General features: G+C 47.7%; 1 protein-coding gene across 1 annotated transcript in view; it reads right to left on the bottom strand.

Annotated features, from left to right (window-relative positions):
* Positions 1–16150: 16150 nt before the first annotated feature.
* Positions 16151–17244, bottom strand: part of IRAK2 (interleukin 1 receptor associated kinase 2) — a 46714-nt gene continuing 45620 nt past the window's right edge. The window contains exon 13 of the mRNA XM_038739849.1: positions 16151–16802. Within this exon, the coding sequence (XP_038595777.1) occupies positions 16687–16802 (116 nt within the window). The 3' untranslated portion in view covers positions 16151–16686. The remainder of the gene's footprint in view (positions 16803–17244) is intronic.

The raw sequence follows: 17244 nt of genomic DNA, 5'->3' as shown, positions 1-17244 counted from the left end.
CCTCCTGAAACTTTAAGAATATTGAATGCAGACTTTTTTCTAGACACCTAAAAGATTAATATCCGAGGTTCCTATATTTTCCACTTGAAACTATTGATCAGTCCTTTTCGTATTTCCTTAAATATCAGAACTACGTTCCATTATTTTTACTATTAATTCTCCTGTCACTACATCAATTGCTATCCTTATGCTATTTTGGTGAGGTTTTTAAGCGCCCAGTGGATGGCTCACTTGTTAAATGACCTGGACTCTAAGGTATTAGCTTTTATTTTATATCAATCTTAATTGTAAGCATTTTACTACCCATCCTCCTCTCATTCTCACAATTAATTTTCACATGCTGCCATTTGGTGTGTGGTTTTTGAGTGTCCCTAAGGACGGCTCAAGTGTTAAAGGAACTGACCTTTTAGGTATTATATTTTATATTCAATTTTAATTTTTAGTCATGGTGACATCTTCCGGGTAGTTTGGCAAATTTCTCATGTAGAGATTTTGTGCAAAGATTTCATTAGTATCTATCTACCACAGAGCTTCTAAGTATTTCTCATCCCCTGTCCTACCAACTCCAGGCACAACTGATGATATTAAGCAAACGACAAGGCCCTTCTCAACACCCAGAGTGGTTAACTCACAGCAATTACTGTTTCCCAGAGGACTAAACAATAGTTGGCTCCACAGTACCTTCTCTTCTTGGGGAAACCCGCTTATAGTTCAGAAAAACAGAACCTGCCAGGGTATTAGAAATGGAAGGGAGGACTGAAAGAAAGGCCCCCGAAAAGAGGGGGGTGAGGGGCATCTGGGTCAGAACCGGTGTTGTGGGGCTAGGGGATCAGGCCGAAGCCTGGCATAGTGGATAGAGCACAGGCTCGGGAGTCAGAAGGTCATGGGTTCTAATCCCGGCTTTACCACTTATCTGCTGGGGGAACTTGGGCTAGGCACTTTGCTTCTCTGGGCCTCAGTTACCTTATCTGTAAGATTCATTCATTCAATGGCATTTATTGAGCACTTACTGTGTGCAGAGCACTGTACTAAGCACTTGGGAAGTACAAGTCGGCAACATACAGAGACGGTCCCTACCCAACAACGGGCTCACAGTCAACAGCAAAACAACACATGTAGACAGGTGTCAACACTGTTAAAATAAATGGAATTATAGCTATATGCTCATTGTTAGTAAAATAACATAGTAAATATGTACAAGTAAAATAAATACAGTAAAAAATATGTACAAACATTTACAAGTGCTGTGGGGAGGGGAAGGAGGTAGGGCGGGGGGGTGATGGGGAGGAGGAGAGGAAAAAGGGGGGCCCAGTCTGGGAAGGCCTCCTGGAGGAGGTGAGCTCTCAGTAGGGCTTTGAAAGGAGGAGGAAGAGAGCTGGTTTGGCAGATGTGTGGAGACAGGACATTCAAGATGGGCATGTAAGCTGGGGATTGAGATGGTGAGCCCCTCATGGGACGGTGACTGTGTCCAACCCAATTTGCTTGTACCCACCCCAGCGCTTAGTACAATGACTGGCACATAGTAAGCACTTCACAAATACCATTATTATTATTATTATTATTATTATTATTATCCTCTTCTTGTTTTGAACCTAATGACGCCAGACACACTTCTTTCTTTAGAACTTTCCCCTCTTCCTGCCTTCATTTCTAGGGGCAGCCAATTAGGGCTCAAGAGCCCAGACAGAGGCAAACGAGATCCTACCGTTAATGAATGATGGTATTGAAGCACTTACTACGCGAGAGGCATTGTACTAAGCACGGGGGTGGATCTGAGCAAATCGGGTTGGACACGGTCCCCGTCCCACGTGGGGCCCACAGCCTCAACCCCCATTTTACCAATGAGGAAACTGAGGGCCAGGAAAGTGAAACGACTTGCCCAAGGTCACCCAGAGGACAAGTGGCAGGATTGGGAGGAGAACCCACGACCTTCTGCCTCCCAAGCCCGGGCTCCCAGCCCACTAGGCCAGGGGCCTCGGTGGAGGAGCCTGAGGCCCCTTTTCCTTCAGGGAAGCTGCCGTCGTCGTTCTACCGCGGAAAGAGGCAAACGGGATCCTACCGTTAATGAATTAGGGTATTGAAGCACTTACTACACGCGAGGCATTGTACTAAGCACAGGGGTGGATATGAGCAAATCGGGTTGGACACAGTCCCCGTCCCACGTGGGGCCCACAGCCTCAACCCCCATTTTACCAATGAGGAAATGGAGGCCCAGGAAAGTGAAACGACTTACCCAAGGTCACCAGAGGACAAGTGGCAGAATTGGGAGGAGAACCCGCGACCTTCTGCCTCCCAAACCCGGGCTCCCAGCCCACTAGGCCAGGGGCCTCGGTGGAGGAGCCTGAGGCCCCTTTCCCTTCAGGGAAGCTGCCGTCGTCGTTCTACTGCGGAAAGAGGCAAACGGGATCCTACCGTTAATGAATTAGGGTATTGAAGCACTTACTACGCGCGAGGCATTGTACTAAGCAGGTGGGTGGATATGAGCAAATCGGGTTGGACACGGTCCCCGTCCCACGTGGGTCCCACAGCCTCAACCTCCATTTTACCAATGAGGAAACGGAGGCCCAGGAAAGTGAAACGACTTGCCCAAGGTCACCCAGAGGACAAGTGGCAGAATTGGGAGGAGAACCCGCGAGCTTCTGCCTCCCAAACCCGGGCTCCCAGCCCACTAGGCCAGGGGTCTCGGTGGGGGATCCTGAGGCCCCTTTCCCTTCAGGGAAGCTGCCGTCGTCGTTCTACCACGGAAAGAGGCAAACGGGATCCTACCGTTAATGAATTAGGGTATTGAAGCACTTACTACACGCGAGGCATTGTACTAAGCACAGGGGTGGATATGAGCAAATCGGGTTGGACATAGTCCCCGTCCCACGTGGGGCCCACAGCCTCAACCCCCATTCTACCAATGAGGAAATGGAGGCCCAGGAAAGTGAAACGACTTACCCAAGGTCACCCAGAGGACAAGTGGCAGAACTGGGAGGAGAACCCGCGACCTTCTACCTCCCAAACCCGGGCTCCCAGCCCACTAGGCCAGGGGTCTCCGTGGAGGATCCTGAGGCCCCTTTCCCTTCAGGGAAGCTGCCGTCGTCGTTCTACCGCGGAAAGAGGCAAGCGGGATCCTACCATTAATGAATTAGGGTATTGAAGCACTTACTACACGCGAGGCATTGTACTAAGCACAGGGGTGGATATGAGCAAATCGGGTTGGACACGGTCCCCGTCCCACATGGGGCCCACAGCCTCAACCCCCATTTTACCAATGAGGAAACGGAGGCCCAGGAAAGTGAAACGACTTGCCCAAGGTCACCCAGAGGACAAGTGGCAGAATTGGGAGGAGAACCCGTGACTTTCTGCCTCCCAAACCCGGGATCCCAGCCCACTAGGCCAGGGGCCTCGGTGGAGGAGCCTGAGGCCCCTTTCCCTTCAGGGAAGCTGCCGTCGTCGTTCTACTGTGGAAAGAGGCAAACGGGATCCTACCGTTAATGAATTAGGTTATTGAAGCACTTACTACACGCGAGGCATTGTACTAAGCACAGGGGTGGATATGAGCAAATCGGGTTGGACACAGTCCCCGTCCCACGTGGGGCCCACAGCCTCAACCCCCATTTTACCAATGAGGAAATGGAGGCCCAGGAAAGTGAAACGACTTGCCCAAGGTCACCCAGAGGACAAGTGGCAGGATTGGGAGGTGAACCCGCGACCTTCTGCCTCCCAAGCCCGGGCTCCCAGCCCACTAGGCCAGGGGCCTCGGTGGAGGATCCTGAGGCCCCTTTCCTTCAGGGAAGCTGCTGTCGTCGTTCTACCGCGGAGAGAGGCAAACGGGATCCTACCGTTAATGAATTAGGGTATTGAAGCACTTACTACGCGCGAGGCAATGTACTAAGCACAGGGGTGGATATGAGCAAATCGGGTTGGACACGGTCCCCGTCCCACGTGGGGCCCACAGCCTCAACCTCCATTTTACCAATGAGGAAACGGAGGCCCAGGAAAGTGAAACGACTTGCCCAAGGTCACCCAGAGGACAAGTGGCAGGATTGGGAGGAGAACCCACGACCTTCTGCCTCCCAAACCCGGGCTCCCAGCCCACTAGGCCAGGGGTCTCCGTGGAGGATCCTGAGGCCCCTTTCCCTTCAGGGAAGCTGCCGTCGTCGTTCTACCGCGGAAAGAGGCAAACGGGATCCTACCGTTAATGAATTAGGGTATTGAAGCACTTACTACACGCGAGGCATTGTACTAAGCACAGGGGTGGATATGAGCAAATCGGGTTGGACACAGTCCCTGTCCCACGTGGGGCCCACAGCCTCAACCCCCATTTTACCAATGAGGAAATGGAGGCCCAGGAAAGTGAAACGACTTACCCAAGGTCACCCAGAGGACAAGTGGCAGAACTGAGAGGAGAACCCGCGACCTTCTGCCTCCCAAACCCGGGCTCCCAGCCCACTAGGCCAGGGGCCTCGGTGGAGGAGCCTGAGGCCCCTTTTCCTTCAGGGAAGCTGCCGTAGTCGTTCTACTGCGGAAAAAGGCAAACGGAATCCTACCGTTAATGAATTAGGGTATTGAAGCACTTATTACGCGTGAGGGATTGTACTAAGCACGGGGGTGGATATGAGCAAATCGGGTTGGACACGGTCCCCGTCCCACATGGGGCCCACAGCCTCAACCCCCATTTTACCAATGAGGAAATGGAGGCCCAGGAAAGTGAAACGACTTGCCCAAGGTCACCCAGAGGACAAGTGGCAGAATTGGGAGGAGAACCCACGACCTTCTGCCTCCCAAACCCGGGCTCCCAGCCCACTAGGCCAGGGGCCTCGGTGGAGGATCCTGAGGCCCCTTTTCCTTCAGGGAAGCTGCCGTCGTCATTCTACGGCGGAGGCCTGCTCTGCTAAAGACGCTCCCGAATGTTCGACGTGTTCCGGGCCATCGGGGCTCAGACGAATTGGAAAAAAACGATCTACTGGTCTAACTGAGGCAGCCCCTGGGGACGCCCCCCCCAATTTCTGTCCCCATCCCACCGTGAGCTTTGGGTCTCCCCTTCACGGCCCGCCGGCCCCGCTCAGCCCCAAGTCAACGGTTCAACCGGCCTGCTCGGAACGCGGAGAAAACGCACACTCTTCACGCTCGCCCGTTGGCTACTAGAGACACAGAAGGGGCTCGTGCGGGGCACGCACCATCCTGGAGGGAGGGGGACATTCATTCAGTCAGTCAGTCAGTCATTCAGTCATTCGTATTTATGGAGCCTTACTGTGGGCAAAGCACTGTGATAATAATCATCATCATCATCAATCGTATTTATTGAGCGCTTACTGTGTGCAGAGCACTGTACTAAGCGCTTGGGAAGTACAAATTGGCAACACATAGAGACAGTCCTTACCCAACAGTGGGCTCACAGTCTAAAAATGATAATAATAATGACGACGGTGCTTCTTAAGCGCTTCCTATGTGCCCGCCACTCTACTCATTCGTTCGTTCATTCATTCAGCCATCTATTCAGCGTGGCTCCGTGGAAAGAGCCCGAGTTTGGGAGTCGGAGGTCGTGGGTTCTAATCCCGGCCCCGCCCGCTTGTCGGCTGGGTGACTTTGGGCAAGTCACTTCGCTTCTCTGGGCCTCAGTGACCTCATCAGGAAAATGGGGATGAAGACTGGGAGCCCCCGCCATGGGACAACCTTAATTACCTTGTGTCCTCCCCAGCGCTTAGAACAGTGCTTGGCACATAGTAAGCGCTTAACAAATATCATCATTATTATTATTTGTATTTGTTGAGCCTTACTGCGTACAAAGCACTGTAATAAAATAATAATAATAATGATGATGATGATGATGGAGTTCCTTAAGCGCTTACTATTCATTCATTCATTCAATCGTATTTATGGAGCGCTTACTGTGTGCAAAGCACTGTACTAAGCGCTTGGGAAGTACAAGTTGGCAACATATACAGTCCTTACCCAACAGTGGGCTCACAGTCTAGAAGGGGGAGACAGACAACAAAACAAAACAATACATATTAACAAAATAAAATAAATAGAATAAATATGTCCAAGTAAAATAAATAGAGTAATAAATATGTACAAACATATATACATATATACAGGTGCTGTGGGGAGGGGAAGGAGGTAAGGCGGGGGGACGGGGAGGGGGAGTAGGGGGAGAGGAAGGAGGGGGCTCAGTCTGGGAAGGCCTCCTGGAGGAGGTGAGCTCCCAGTAGGGCTTTGAAGGGAGGAAGAGAGCTAGCTTGGCGGATGTGCAGAGGGAGGGCATTCCAGGCCACAGGGAGGACATGGGCCGGGGGTCAACAGCACTGAGAGTAGAGAGGTTAGAGAGAAGCTAGTCAGGAGAGCACAAACGTAAAATGGAGAGTGTTAGTGGAGTGCCCTAAAGTCAACTATGAGGAGTTTGTGCACGAATGTCGAGCGACTCGGGGTGCAAGTGGATGGGTTTGATAAGTAGAGAGATGTGTGTCAAGTGATATTTGATCCTCAAAGCAGCATGAAGTTTAGCTAGTGTGCTAGCCACTCTATTCAATCATTCATTCGTTCATTCATGCAGTCATTCATTCGTATTTATTAAGCCTTACTGTGTGCAAAGCACTATAATAATAATGGTGTTTCTTAAGCACTTACTCTGTGCCAGCCACTCTACTAAGCGCTGGAGTGGATACCAGCAAATCGGACACAGTCCCTGCCCTCCCCCCGCCACGGCCCCGGGGCTCACAGTCTCAATCCCCACTTTACAGATGAGGGAACGGAGGCCCAGAGAAGTGAAGGTCACATAATGGACAAGTGGCTGAGTGGGATTGGAACTCATGACCTTCTGACTTCAAGGCCGGTGCTCTATCCACTATGCCATGCTGTACTAAGTGCTTGAGAGAGTACCACCTTGGACAGGAACTGTATCCAACCCAATTTGCCTGTATCCACCTCAGCACTTAGTACAGAGCCTGGCACATTGTTGTTGCATAATAATAATAATAATAACAATAATAATAATGGCATTTGTTGAGCAATTACTGACACATTTCCTGCCCACAACGAGCTCACAGTCTAGAGGGAATGTATCTGTTTATTGTTACATTGTACTCTCCCAAGAGCTTAGTAGTGCTCTGCCCACAGTAAACACTCAATAAATACGATTGACTGAGGGAGGGAAGAGGGGAGGAGGAGGAAGGGGTGGAAAGGGGGGGGGGGGGGGGACCCTAGGAAGGGTGTTGAGGGCACGCCTGTCTCAACTCTCTTCCAAGTGAGGCAAGGGCAGGAAACAGGGGAGAGTCCGTGCTGAAGCAGGAAGGGAGGTGCCTGCTGAGTTGGAACTAAAACCCTCTCCCCAACAAGTGGCCTCCACCTGATCCTGCCCTCCCTGTTCTGCCTCCCTGTTTCTGCCCCTTGCTGTTTCTGCATCTATCTTTTCCCTTTTCCAATGCTCCCTGGGTCTGAAGGCTTGCTGAGCCCCTCACTCTGTGAGCTTTCCCAATCGCCCCCCCCCCACCCCATCTCTACCCCCTTAACCTGTGTCCCCTCTTCCCTGCCTCTCTTCTCCCTCCTCTCTTTCCAATTTTGTATCTTATCTCTCTCCCTATTCATCTTCTCTCCTTAACTCCTGCTTACTCCAATTCCCCTTCCTCCTTTGACCATCTATCCTATTTCTCCTCTGCCCCCTCCCCTCTCCTTCCTCTTCCTTCATCTCCTTCCTTTCTTCCCTAATTGTTCTCTCCCCTCCTTCCCCTCTCCCTCTTTTCCCTTCTTCCCTTTTCCTCTCCTCCCATCTTTTTGCTCCCTGCTTCCCTCTACTCCCTCAAAACCAGAAAATCCCCATCTGGGGAAGGAGTGCACAGGATAGTCTGGTAGGACTTGGGTCTGACTTTTGTAATCCAGGTGGTCTTTTAGTGCACTGCTTTGTGGGCATCCCCCTACCCCTCAGAGACTTCCAATGGTTGACCATTCCTCTTGGCATCAAGCAGAATCTCCTGACCACTGGGTGTAAGACACTGAATCAGCTCTCTCCCCGCGTACTTATTTATCCTCATGCCTCTCCCACTCTACCCCAGCTCACACACTTTGTTCCTTTAAAGCTAACCTCCTCACTGTGCCCTGTTCTCATCTCTCCCAGTTAGTCAGTGGTTTTTTACTGAGTGCTTACCGTGTGCAGAGCACTGTATTAAGTGCTTGGGAGAGTACACTAAAATATAATAGAGAAGCCGTGTGGTCTAGTGGATAGAGCTCAAGCCTGGGAGTTAGAAAGACCCAGGTTCTAATCTCAGCTCCACCACTTGTCCACTGTGGGACCTTGGGCCAGTCACTTCACTTCTCTGTGCCTCAGTTACCTCATCTGTAAAATGGGGATCAAGAGTATGAGTCCCATGTGGGACATGGACTGTGTCCAACCTGATTTGCTTGTATCTACCCAGTGCCTGGCACATAGTAAGCGCTTAACAAATGCCATAAAAAAAAAAACAAAAAAGTAAGTAGACATGGTCCCTGCCCTCAGAAAGTTTATAATCTAGTAGAGGAGACATACATTAACACAAATTGTAGGTAGGGGAAGCAACCTCCTTTCTGGCCTCCCGTCTCTCCCCACTTCAGTCCATACTTTATTCTGCTGCCCGGATTATCTTTGTATAGAAACGCTCTGGGCATGTCACTCCCCTCCTCAAAAATCTCCAGTGGCTGCCTATCAACCTCCATATCAAACAAAAACTCCTTACTATTGGCTTCAAAGCTTTCCATCACCTTGCCCCCTCCTACCTCACCTCCCTTCTCTCCTTCTCCAGCCCAGCCCGCACACTCCACTCTTCTGGCGCTAACCTTTTCACTGTGCCACGTTCTCGCCTGTCCCGCCGTTGACCCCTGGCCCATGTCCTACCTCTGGCCTGCAATGCCCTCCCTCCTCAAATCCTCCAAACAATCACACATCCCCCCCTTCAAAGCCCTACTGAAGGCTCACCTCCTCCAAGAGGCCTTTCCAGACTAAGCCCCCCTTTTCTCAGCTCCCCCTCCCCTCCCCATCGTCCTGACTTGCTCCCTTTGCTCTACTCCCCTCCCCGCCCCACAGCACTTGTGTAGACATATGAACATATCTATAATTCTATTTATTTACATTAATGCCTGTTTACTTGTTTTGATGTGTACATATCTATAATTCTATTTATTTATATTGATGCTATTGATGCCTGTTTACTTGTTTTGATGTCTGTCTCCCCCCCCCCCCCCCTTCTAGACTGTAAGCCCGTTGTGGACAGGGATTGTCTCTCTTTATTGCTGAATTGTACTTTCCAAGCGCTTAGTACGGTGATCTGCACATGGTAAGCTCTCAATAAATTACAGTGCTGTGCACCCAGTAAGCGCTTAATAAATACAAGTGAATGAATGAATAAATATGATTGAATGAATGAATGAATGAATTTGAGGATATTTCTGACACATTTGAGGAAGTAGTAACAAATGAGGAAGTAGGTCAAATAGCTTTATTTTTTAAAATATCATGTAGTCCTTTTAGGAGATCAGCAGTCTACTGGGATTTTTCTAATGCAACAGCATTCTTTCTTTCCCACCCACCCCCCACCTGCCCTGCTTCCCCCATTACCCATGTTTTTTGAAGAGCTAGTTTCACTCTAAGGAAGCATTTGAGTTTGCTGATAATGACGATGATGATGATAGTAAATTCTCCAAGAAAAACCTCCTTTAGGCTAAGCCCAGTGGGTTTTATTCTAACCTATTCCTCCTTGAACTCTCTCTGGCATACTCTATTGTTTCTCTTTTGTGGGCTTCTCCTCTTCCCCCCACCCTCTAACTGTAGAATCAATCAATCAATCAATCAATCAATCATATTTATTGAGCGCTTACTGTGTGCAGAGCACTGTACTAAGCGCTTGGGAAGTACAAGTTGGCAACATATAGAGACAGTCCCTACCCAACAGTGGGCTCACAGTCTGGAAGGGGGAGACAGAGAACAAAACCAAACATATTAACAAAATAAAATGAATAGAATAGATATGGACAAGTAAAATAAATAAATAGAGTAATAAATATGTACAAACATATATACAGGTGCTGTGGGGAAGGGAAGGAGGTAAGATGGGGGGATGGAGGGGGGATGAGGGGGATAGGAAGGAAGGGGCTCAGTCTGGGAAGGCCTCCTGGAGGAGGTGAGCTCTCAGTAGGGCTTTGAAGGGAGGAAGCGAGTTAGCTTGGCGGATGGGCAGAGGGAGGGCATTCCAGGCCTGGGGGATGACGTGGGTGGGGGGTCGACGGTGGGACAGGCGAGAACGAGGCACAGTGAGGAGATTAGCGGCAGAGGAGTGGAGGGTGCGGGCTGGGCTGTAGAAGGAGAGAAGAGAGGTGAGGTAGGAGGGGGCAAGGTGATGGAGAGACTTGAAGCCGAGGGTGAGGAGTTTCTGTCCTTCTATTCTCTATCTACACCCACTTCCTTGGAGAACTCATCCACTCCCACAGCTTCAACTACCATGTCTAGTTGGATAACTTCCAAATCCACATCACCAGCCCTGACCTCTCTCCCTCTTTCCAGTTTCACATTTCCTCCTGCCTTCAGGAGATCTCTACCTGGAGTTCCTGCCAATATTTCAAAAACATGTCTAAAAGAACTCCTCATCTTCCCACCCAAACCCCATTCTCCCCTTGACTTTCCCCTCACTATAGGCAACAACACCATTCTGAACCTTTCTCACATGTCCCTAACCTTGGCAGTATCCTCGACTCATCTCTCTCAGTCAACCCAGATATTCGATCTGTCACCAAATCCTGATGGTTCTACCTTCACAGCAATTGCTAAAATCCACCCTTTCCTCTCCATGCAAACTGCTACTATACTGACACAAGCACTTATCCTATCCCATGTTGATTACTGTATCAACCTCCCTGCTGACCACCCTGCCTCGTGTCTCTCCCCACTCCAGGCCTTACTTCGATCTGTTTCCTGGATTATTTTCCTCAAAAACTGTTCAGTCCACGTTTTACCACTCCTCAAGAACCTCCAATGGTTGCCCATCCATCTCCCCATCAAACAGAAATCCTTACCATTGGCTTTAAAGCACTCAATCAGCTCGCCCCCTCTTACCTCACTCATCTACTGCAGCCCAGTCCTAAAACTTGACTCCTCCAATGCCAACCTACTCACTGTCCCTCAATCTTGCTGTCAGTCCTTTATCCAGGTCCTCCTCTGGCCTGGAACTCCCTCTCCCTTCATATCCAAAGACCACCACTCCACCTTCAAAGCCATATTAAAATCACATCTCCTCCAAGAAGTCTTCCCTGACTAAGCCCTCATTTCTCTTAACCCCCCCTCCCTTCTGCTTTACCCATGCACTTGGATCTGTAGCCTTTAAACACTTGATATTCTCCCCACCTCAGTCCCACAGCACTTATGTACATATTTGTGTTTATTTTAATGATTGCCTCCACCTCCAGACTGTAAGCTCCTTCTGGGCAGTGAACATGCCTTACCAATTCTGTTGCAGTGCTTATTACAGTGCTCTTCACACAGTAAGTCCTCAATAAATACCACTGATTGATTGATTGATTCACTGATTATCTTCTTACCTCTGACCATACCTTCTCAGTTTCCTTTGCTGGCTGTTCTTACTCCTCTCTAACTGTGCATGTCTCATAAGGCCCTGTTCTGAATCCTTTACTCTTCTAACTCTACACTCATTCTCTCTGGGAGCCCATCCACTCCCTTGGCTTTAATTATCAATTATGTGGATGACTTCCAAATCTACTTTACTAGTCTTTACTTTTCACCTGCTTTACAACCTCACATTTCCCCCTGCCTCCAGGATATCACCATGTGGAAGACCTGTCAACATTTTAAACTCAATGTGGCAAAAACTGAACTCATCTTCTTTCCTAAATCTCCTCCTCCTCCCTTCCCTACCATCAGTGTGGCCTAGTGGAAAGAGCAGGGATCTGGTAGTTAGAGGACCTGGATTCTAATCCTGGCTCTGCTGTTTGTCTGCTGTGTGACCTTGGGCAAGTCACTTAACTTCTCTTTGCCTGTTTCCTCAACTGTAAAATGAGGATCAATACCTGTTGTCCCTTGCCTCTAAATCGTTAAGCCCCATGTGGAACAGGGAATGTGTCTGATCTGATTAACTTGCATCTACCCCAGTGCTTGGCACATAGTAAATGCTTAACGAGTACTACAACCCTGGCGTCATCTTTGACTCCTCTCTGACTTTGACTTCCGGCACGCAGCCTGTCACTAAATCCAGCTGGTTTTTCCTCCTCAGTATTTCCTGCATCTCCTCCATCCTCCCCATGCTTACAGCAGTCACTCTGTTCTAAGCTCTCATCCTTTCTCAGTTGGACTATTGTACCAGCCTCCTTCCTGGTGTCCCTGCTTACAGCTCTCCGCTCTTCAATCCATGCTACACTCTGCTACCACAGTCATTTGCTCAGAATACACAACTCTCATTCTCAAAAGCCTCCAATGACTTCCTATTTCTCTTTTCATTAATCAGGACCTCACCACTGGATTCGAGGCTCTCTATCAGCTGTCTTCACCTTACTTTTCTGCTCTCTTCTCCCACTGCACCCCAGCTTGCACCCTTTGATTCTTCTAGCTGAATCTCACTCTCAATTCTCTTGACTCCAATACATTGCACATGACCATCCCCCTGCATGGAACTCCCTCCCCACCCAAATCCCTGCTCTCCTATAAAGCCCTCCTAAAAGAGCACCTAAATAATAATTGTGATATTTGTTAAGTACTTACTATGTGCCAAGCATTGTGCTAAATGCAGGGGTGATGCAATATAAGCGGATCAGACACAGTCCTAGTCCCATAGTGTAAAAGCAAGGGAAAAGAGGTTTATTCCCATTTTACAGATGAGGAAATTGAGGCACAGAGAAGTTAAGTGACTTGTCCAAGGTCACACAGCAAGCTATTGGCAGAACTGGGATTAGTACCCAGATCATCTGACTCCCAGATCTGTATGCTTTCCACTAGGCCACACTACTTCTCCCATCAAATGACATAGTACTTCACATTTTACACCCCGTTTCAGCTTAGAATTCCGTATGTGGGATCATGTTTTCTGGTATCTGTATAGCTCCTAGATGACATTTAGCCAATGTGTAATGGGCCCAGGCCAAGCCTGACAGGTGACTGGACTCTTCTTTGAGCACTTTGAAAGGCATGAACTTGTAGCCATCACTGTTAATAAGAAATGAAGAAGTCATAACAGGAGGTCAAAGTTGTTTATTTTTTTAATTGAAATTACCATACATACAGACCAGGTTTTTTTTTGTCTCTTTTAACCCTCATTCCAGCAATAGATTTGTTACCTTGAAGACCAGTTCAAAACAGAAAGCATTTAAAAGTTTGAGGGGGAAAAAAATCTGTAATTCATATGCACAAATTGGTTAGTCAGCCCAAATGTTCAATTCAGGCCAAGAAATCCAATGCAGGGCCTGGAGCTTCGGAACGGTGGTCAGGAATGATATTAGCTCTAGCCCCTTACACAAATCTCAAAATGAGACTGTCAGTTCTGCCATAATATGTGTTTTCACTACATGTTGACTACATGGATAGATCACTGTTGGAGGAATGTTGTGACAAAGTGCATCTGTTTGCATAGAACGCGATGCAGTGCTGGGAAAAAAAAATACTGTAGACATGCAGGTGGTGTTGGTAAGGGCGTGCATACATAGCATGAGTGTTCCTTAATGAGAGAGGCATGTTGAGACCACAAGGAACTTGCTATACCGGTAAATGTACTATCCAGTGTGCTAAAGCACTGCAAATTTGCATGGCCAGAGCCAAGCAGTTTTAAATGAGAACTTCAGAAATATATTCAGAGTGAACTCATCACAACGAATTTTTATTGTGTGCTACTCTCGGTGCATAATGGCAGAGAACAAACACACACACACACAAAAAAAACCCCACTATCCCTGCTTCTGGGTACTAATGTATGCTTGTTATGGGCAGGGAACATGTCTGCTAATTCTTTTATCTTGTACTCTCCCAAGCGTTTCATGCAGTGCTCTGTACATAGTAAGCACACAGTAAATACCACTGATTGACAAGAGAGACAAGGGTTAAAGACTCTTTTATGGCAAGGTGTCAAACTCACTGCCTGCAAATCATTGTCAATTAGTGAAAGCCTCTCATTCGGTTTGTGGTACAAGTTCTTATTTTGCACCACAAAATGTATCAATGTCTGTCTCCCCCTCTAAACTGTAAGCTTGTTGCAGACAGTGAGTGCGTCTACCAACTCTGTACTCTCAAGCACTTAGTATAGTGCTCTGCACACAGTAAGTGCTCAATAAATGCCATTGATGATGCTGATAATGATGATGATGATAGTACAAGTCCTTAAAATTTTTCAGAGAAAGAGTATCCACTGGAGGAGGGAAGAGAGCACCTCTTAGCTCTACCCAACTCTCTCCTCATCCACCTGCTATCCCTCACTCAAAGTATTCGTCTGTTCTCATCCTCCCCCTCCACCAATCTGTCTGATCTCAGCCCTTCTCACCGCCAGTCTTAGTGCGGTGCCTGGCACATAGTAAGTGCACAACAAATACCATTAAAAAAAGTCCTCCTGAAATTCCTCTTCCTCCAATAAGTCTTCCTCAATTCATTCCCCATATCTGAAGTCTCATCAACTAGACGGTCACCTGCCATTCTTATTTATACACATCTTCAGCAGTTGGGTAGATAAGTATATTTAATTGTACATTCAATTCTATACTGATTCCTCTTTTGGTTAGTACTTTTATGGCTAGCTCCCCTGTTAAGAGTGTTGGGTTCCCTGTGGGGCAGTACTTTTCCAAGAATTTGTCAGTGCATTGCACTGGAGGATACAGCACAGGGCTGAGGGGGTGTCAGGAGACCTGGTTCTAAACCTGGCTTCACTTCTTGCTTACTGTGACATCTTGAGCAACTCACTTAGCTTTTCTGTGCCTCATTTTTCTCATCTGCAAAATGGGGACTAAAGAACTCTTCTCCCTTTAGACCGTGAGACGATCTGGGAAGGAGACTATGTCATTTCTGACTGTACTATGCCTTCATAGGTGAACTTCACCATCAATCAGTCATATTTATTGAGAGCTTTCTATGTGCAGGGCACTTATACATAGCGCGTGAAAGAGTACAATATAATAACGTTGGTAGACACGTTCTCTGCCTATAAGGAGCTGACAGTCTAGAGGGGAAGACAGACATTAAAATAAATTATAGATATGTACATAAGTGCCGTGAGGCTGAGGTGAATGAAGGGTAATAATAATACTAATAATAATGATGGTATTTGTAAAGCACTTACTATGTGCCAGGCACTGTACTAAGCGCTGGGGAGGATACAAGCAAATCGAGTTGGACACAGTCCCTGTCCCATTTGGGGCTCACAGTCTTAATCCCCATTTTACAGATGAGGTAACTGAGGCCCAGAGAAGAGACTTGCCCAAGGTCACCCAGCAGTCAAGTGGTGGGGCGGGATTAGAACCCACGACCTTCTCTCAGGCCCGTGCTCTATCCACTGCACCACCAAGCACAAGGGCAACGCAGAAGGGAGAAAGAGCAGGGAAGATGAGGGCTCAGTTGAGGAAGGTCTTTTGGAGGAGGTGTGTTAATAAGGCTTTGAAGATTAGGAAAGTGACGGTCTGTCAGATATGAAGGAGAAAGGAGCTTCAGGCCTGAGTGTGCTGGGTTGTAGTACAAAATCAGCGAGGTAATTTGAGGCGGCAAGGTGATCGAGTGCTTCAAAGACAATAGTAAGGAGTTTCTGTTTGATGTGGAGGTGGACGGGCAACCAATGGAGGTTCTTGAGGAGTGGGGACACGTGAACTGAACTCTTTTTTTAGGAAAAATGATCCAAGCAGCAGAGTGAAGTATGGACTGGATCGGGGAGAGACAGAAGGCAGGGGGATCAGCAAGGATGCTGATGCTGTTGTAAAAGTGGGCTGGGAGAAGTGCTTGCATCAACGTGGTAGCAGTTTGGATGGAGAGAAAAGGGCAGACGCAGTCAGAGGCGTCTTCTTCAAATCTACCCCAGCACTTAGCACAGTGCTTGGCACATATTGAGTGCCTAACAAATACCACAATTATTATTTAGTGGGTGCTCAATAAATACAACAACTACTACTACTACTAAAAGAGAAGCAAGTATCTTAATTAAAGTAGCAACCAGGATATTTAGCTCTGTACACAGTAAGCACTCAAATACCATTGACTGATTAACGTAGAGTGCATTATTACTTTCATCGGTCTTTAGGCATTTAATTTTTTTTTATAAGATTAAGCAATTTTGAAGGTTGTAAAATAAAGGCTAGTACGAGGTCAGCAGTCAGTGGAGGTTAAATGCCTGTTGGGGAGTTGGCACGGTCTTTACGATTAGAGATCACAGAAGCATCTGCCTCCTGCGTAGTGCCAATTCAAGCAATCTGCCTCAGCTCGCAAGCTCACAGTTCTGACTTAGCTTAATGGAGAGAGCGTGAACTGGACAGATTTTTGTGTCTGAAGAAATAGAGATGTGTTCTGGTCAGCCTAAAGCAACCTCATCCCCTCAGGTATAACCAAATTCTCTATGACCACAGAGAACTGATGTGTCTCAAGAAGAAAACCCTGTTAGAACATTTTTACTCTTTTTTTCTCCCTGAATTTTAGTAGAATATCGTCCTCCCAATTTTTTTTTTACACCAAGGAAGTCATTACAAAGGAGAGGTGCAATTCAATCCTGGTTAATAAGCCCCAAATAGCTCAGAGCTGTTTAATTTTTCTTCTTTATACAGCAAAATGTCCTCCATCATCTTCTTTTTGGCAGCATTGATCTCAATTCCCCAGGAAGTCCCTGAAGCTAATGATAGAAGTGGGGGAAAAAAAAAGTCAAAAAATTTCAACACTGGTCCAAACCAGGAGTGGACCTGATTATCTTCTATATACCCCAGTGCTTAGTTCAGTGCTTGGCGCATAGTAAGGGCTTAACAAAAAAAAAAACCCCAAAACACCCCACAGTTATTATTCTAATTAACTGGAGAAGACAAATTTGGATCCCATACCAGACTCTGACTTTAGCAAGCACCCCACACATGTGAACCCAACTGCCACTTTCTTCTTTGCCCTTCAGGAAAAAGCCTCTTAGCCAAGCGAATTGGAGATTTAATGCTCATGAGCATTTTTCCAAATACTATTCTCCTGCTGGGAAGAGTCCTATCATCAGACTTGGATCCCACTCCCCACTGGTATGTCAAGGATGCTCCAGGCCGCCAATTGTACTAATGACCAGAATTTTCCTTCCG

Source organism: Tachyglossus aculeatus, chromosome X1 (assembly GCF_015852505.1).
Source record: "Tachyglossus aculeatus isolate mTacAcu1 chromosome X1, mTacAcu1.pri, whole genome shotgun sequence".
NCBI lineage: Eukaryota > Metazoa > Chordata > Mammalia > Monotremata > Tachyglossidae > Tachyglossus > Tachyglossus aculeatus.
Note: the sequence above shows the minus strand (reverse complement) of the source record. Positions and strands in the feature narration are given on the sequence as shown.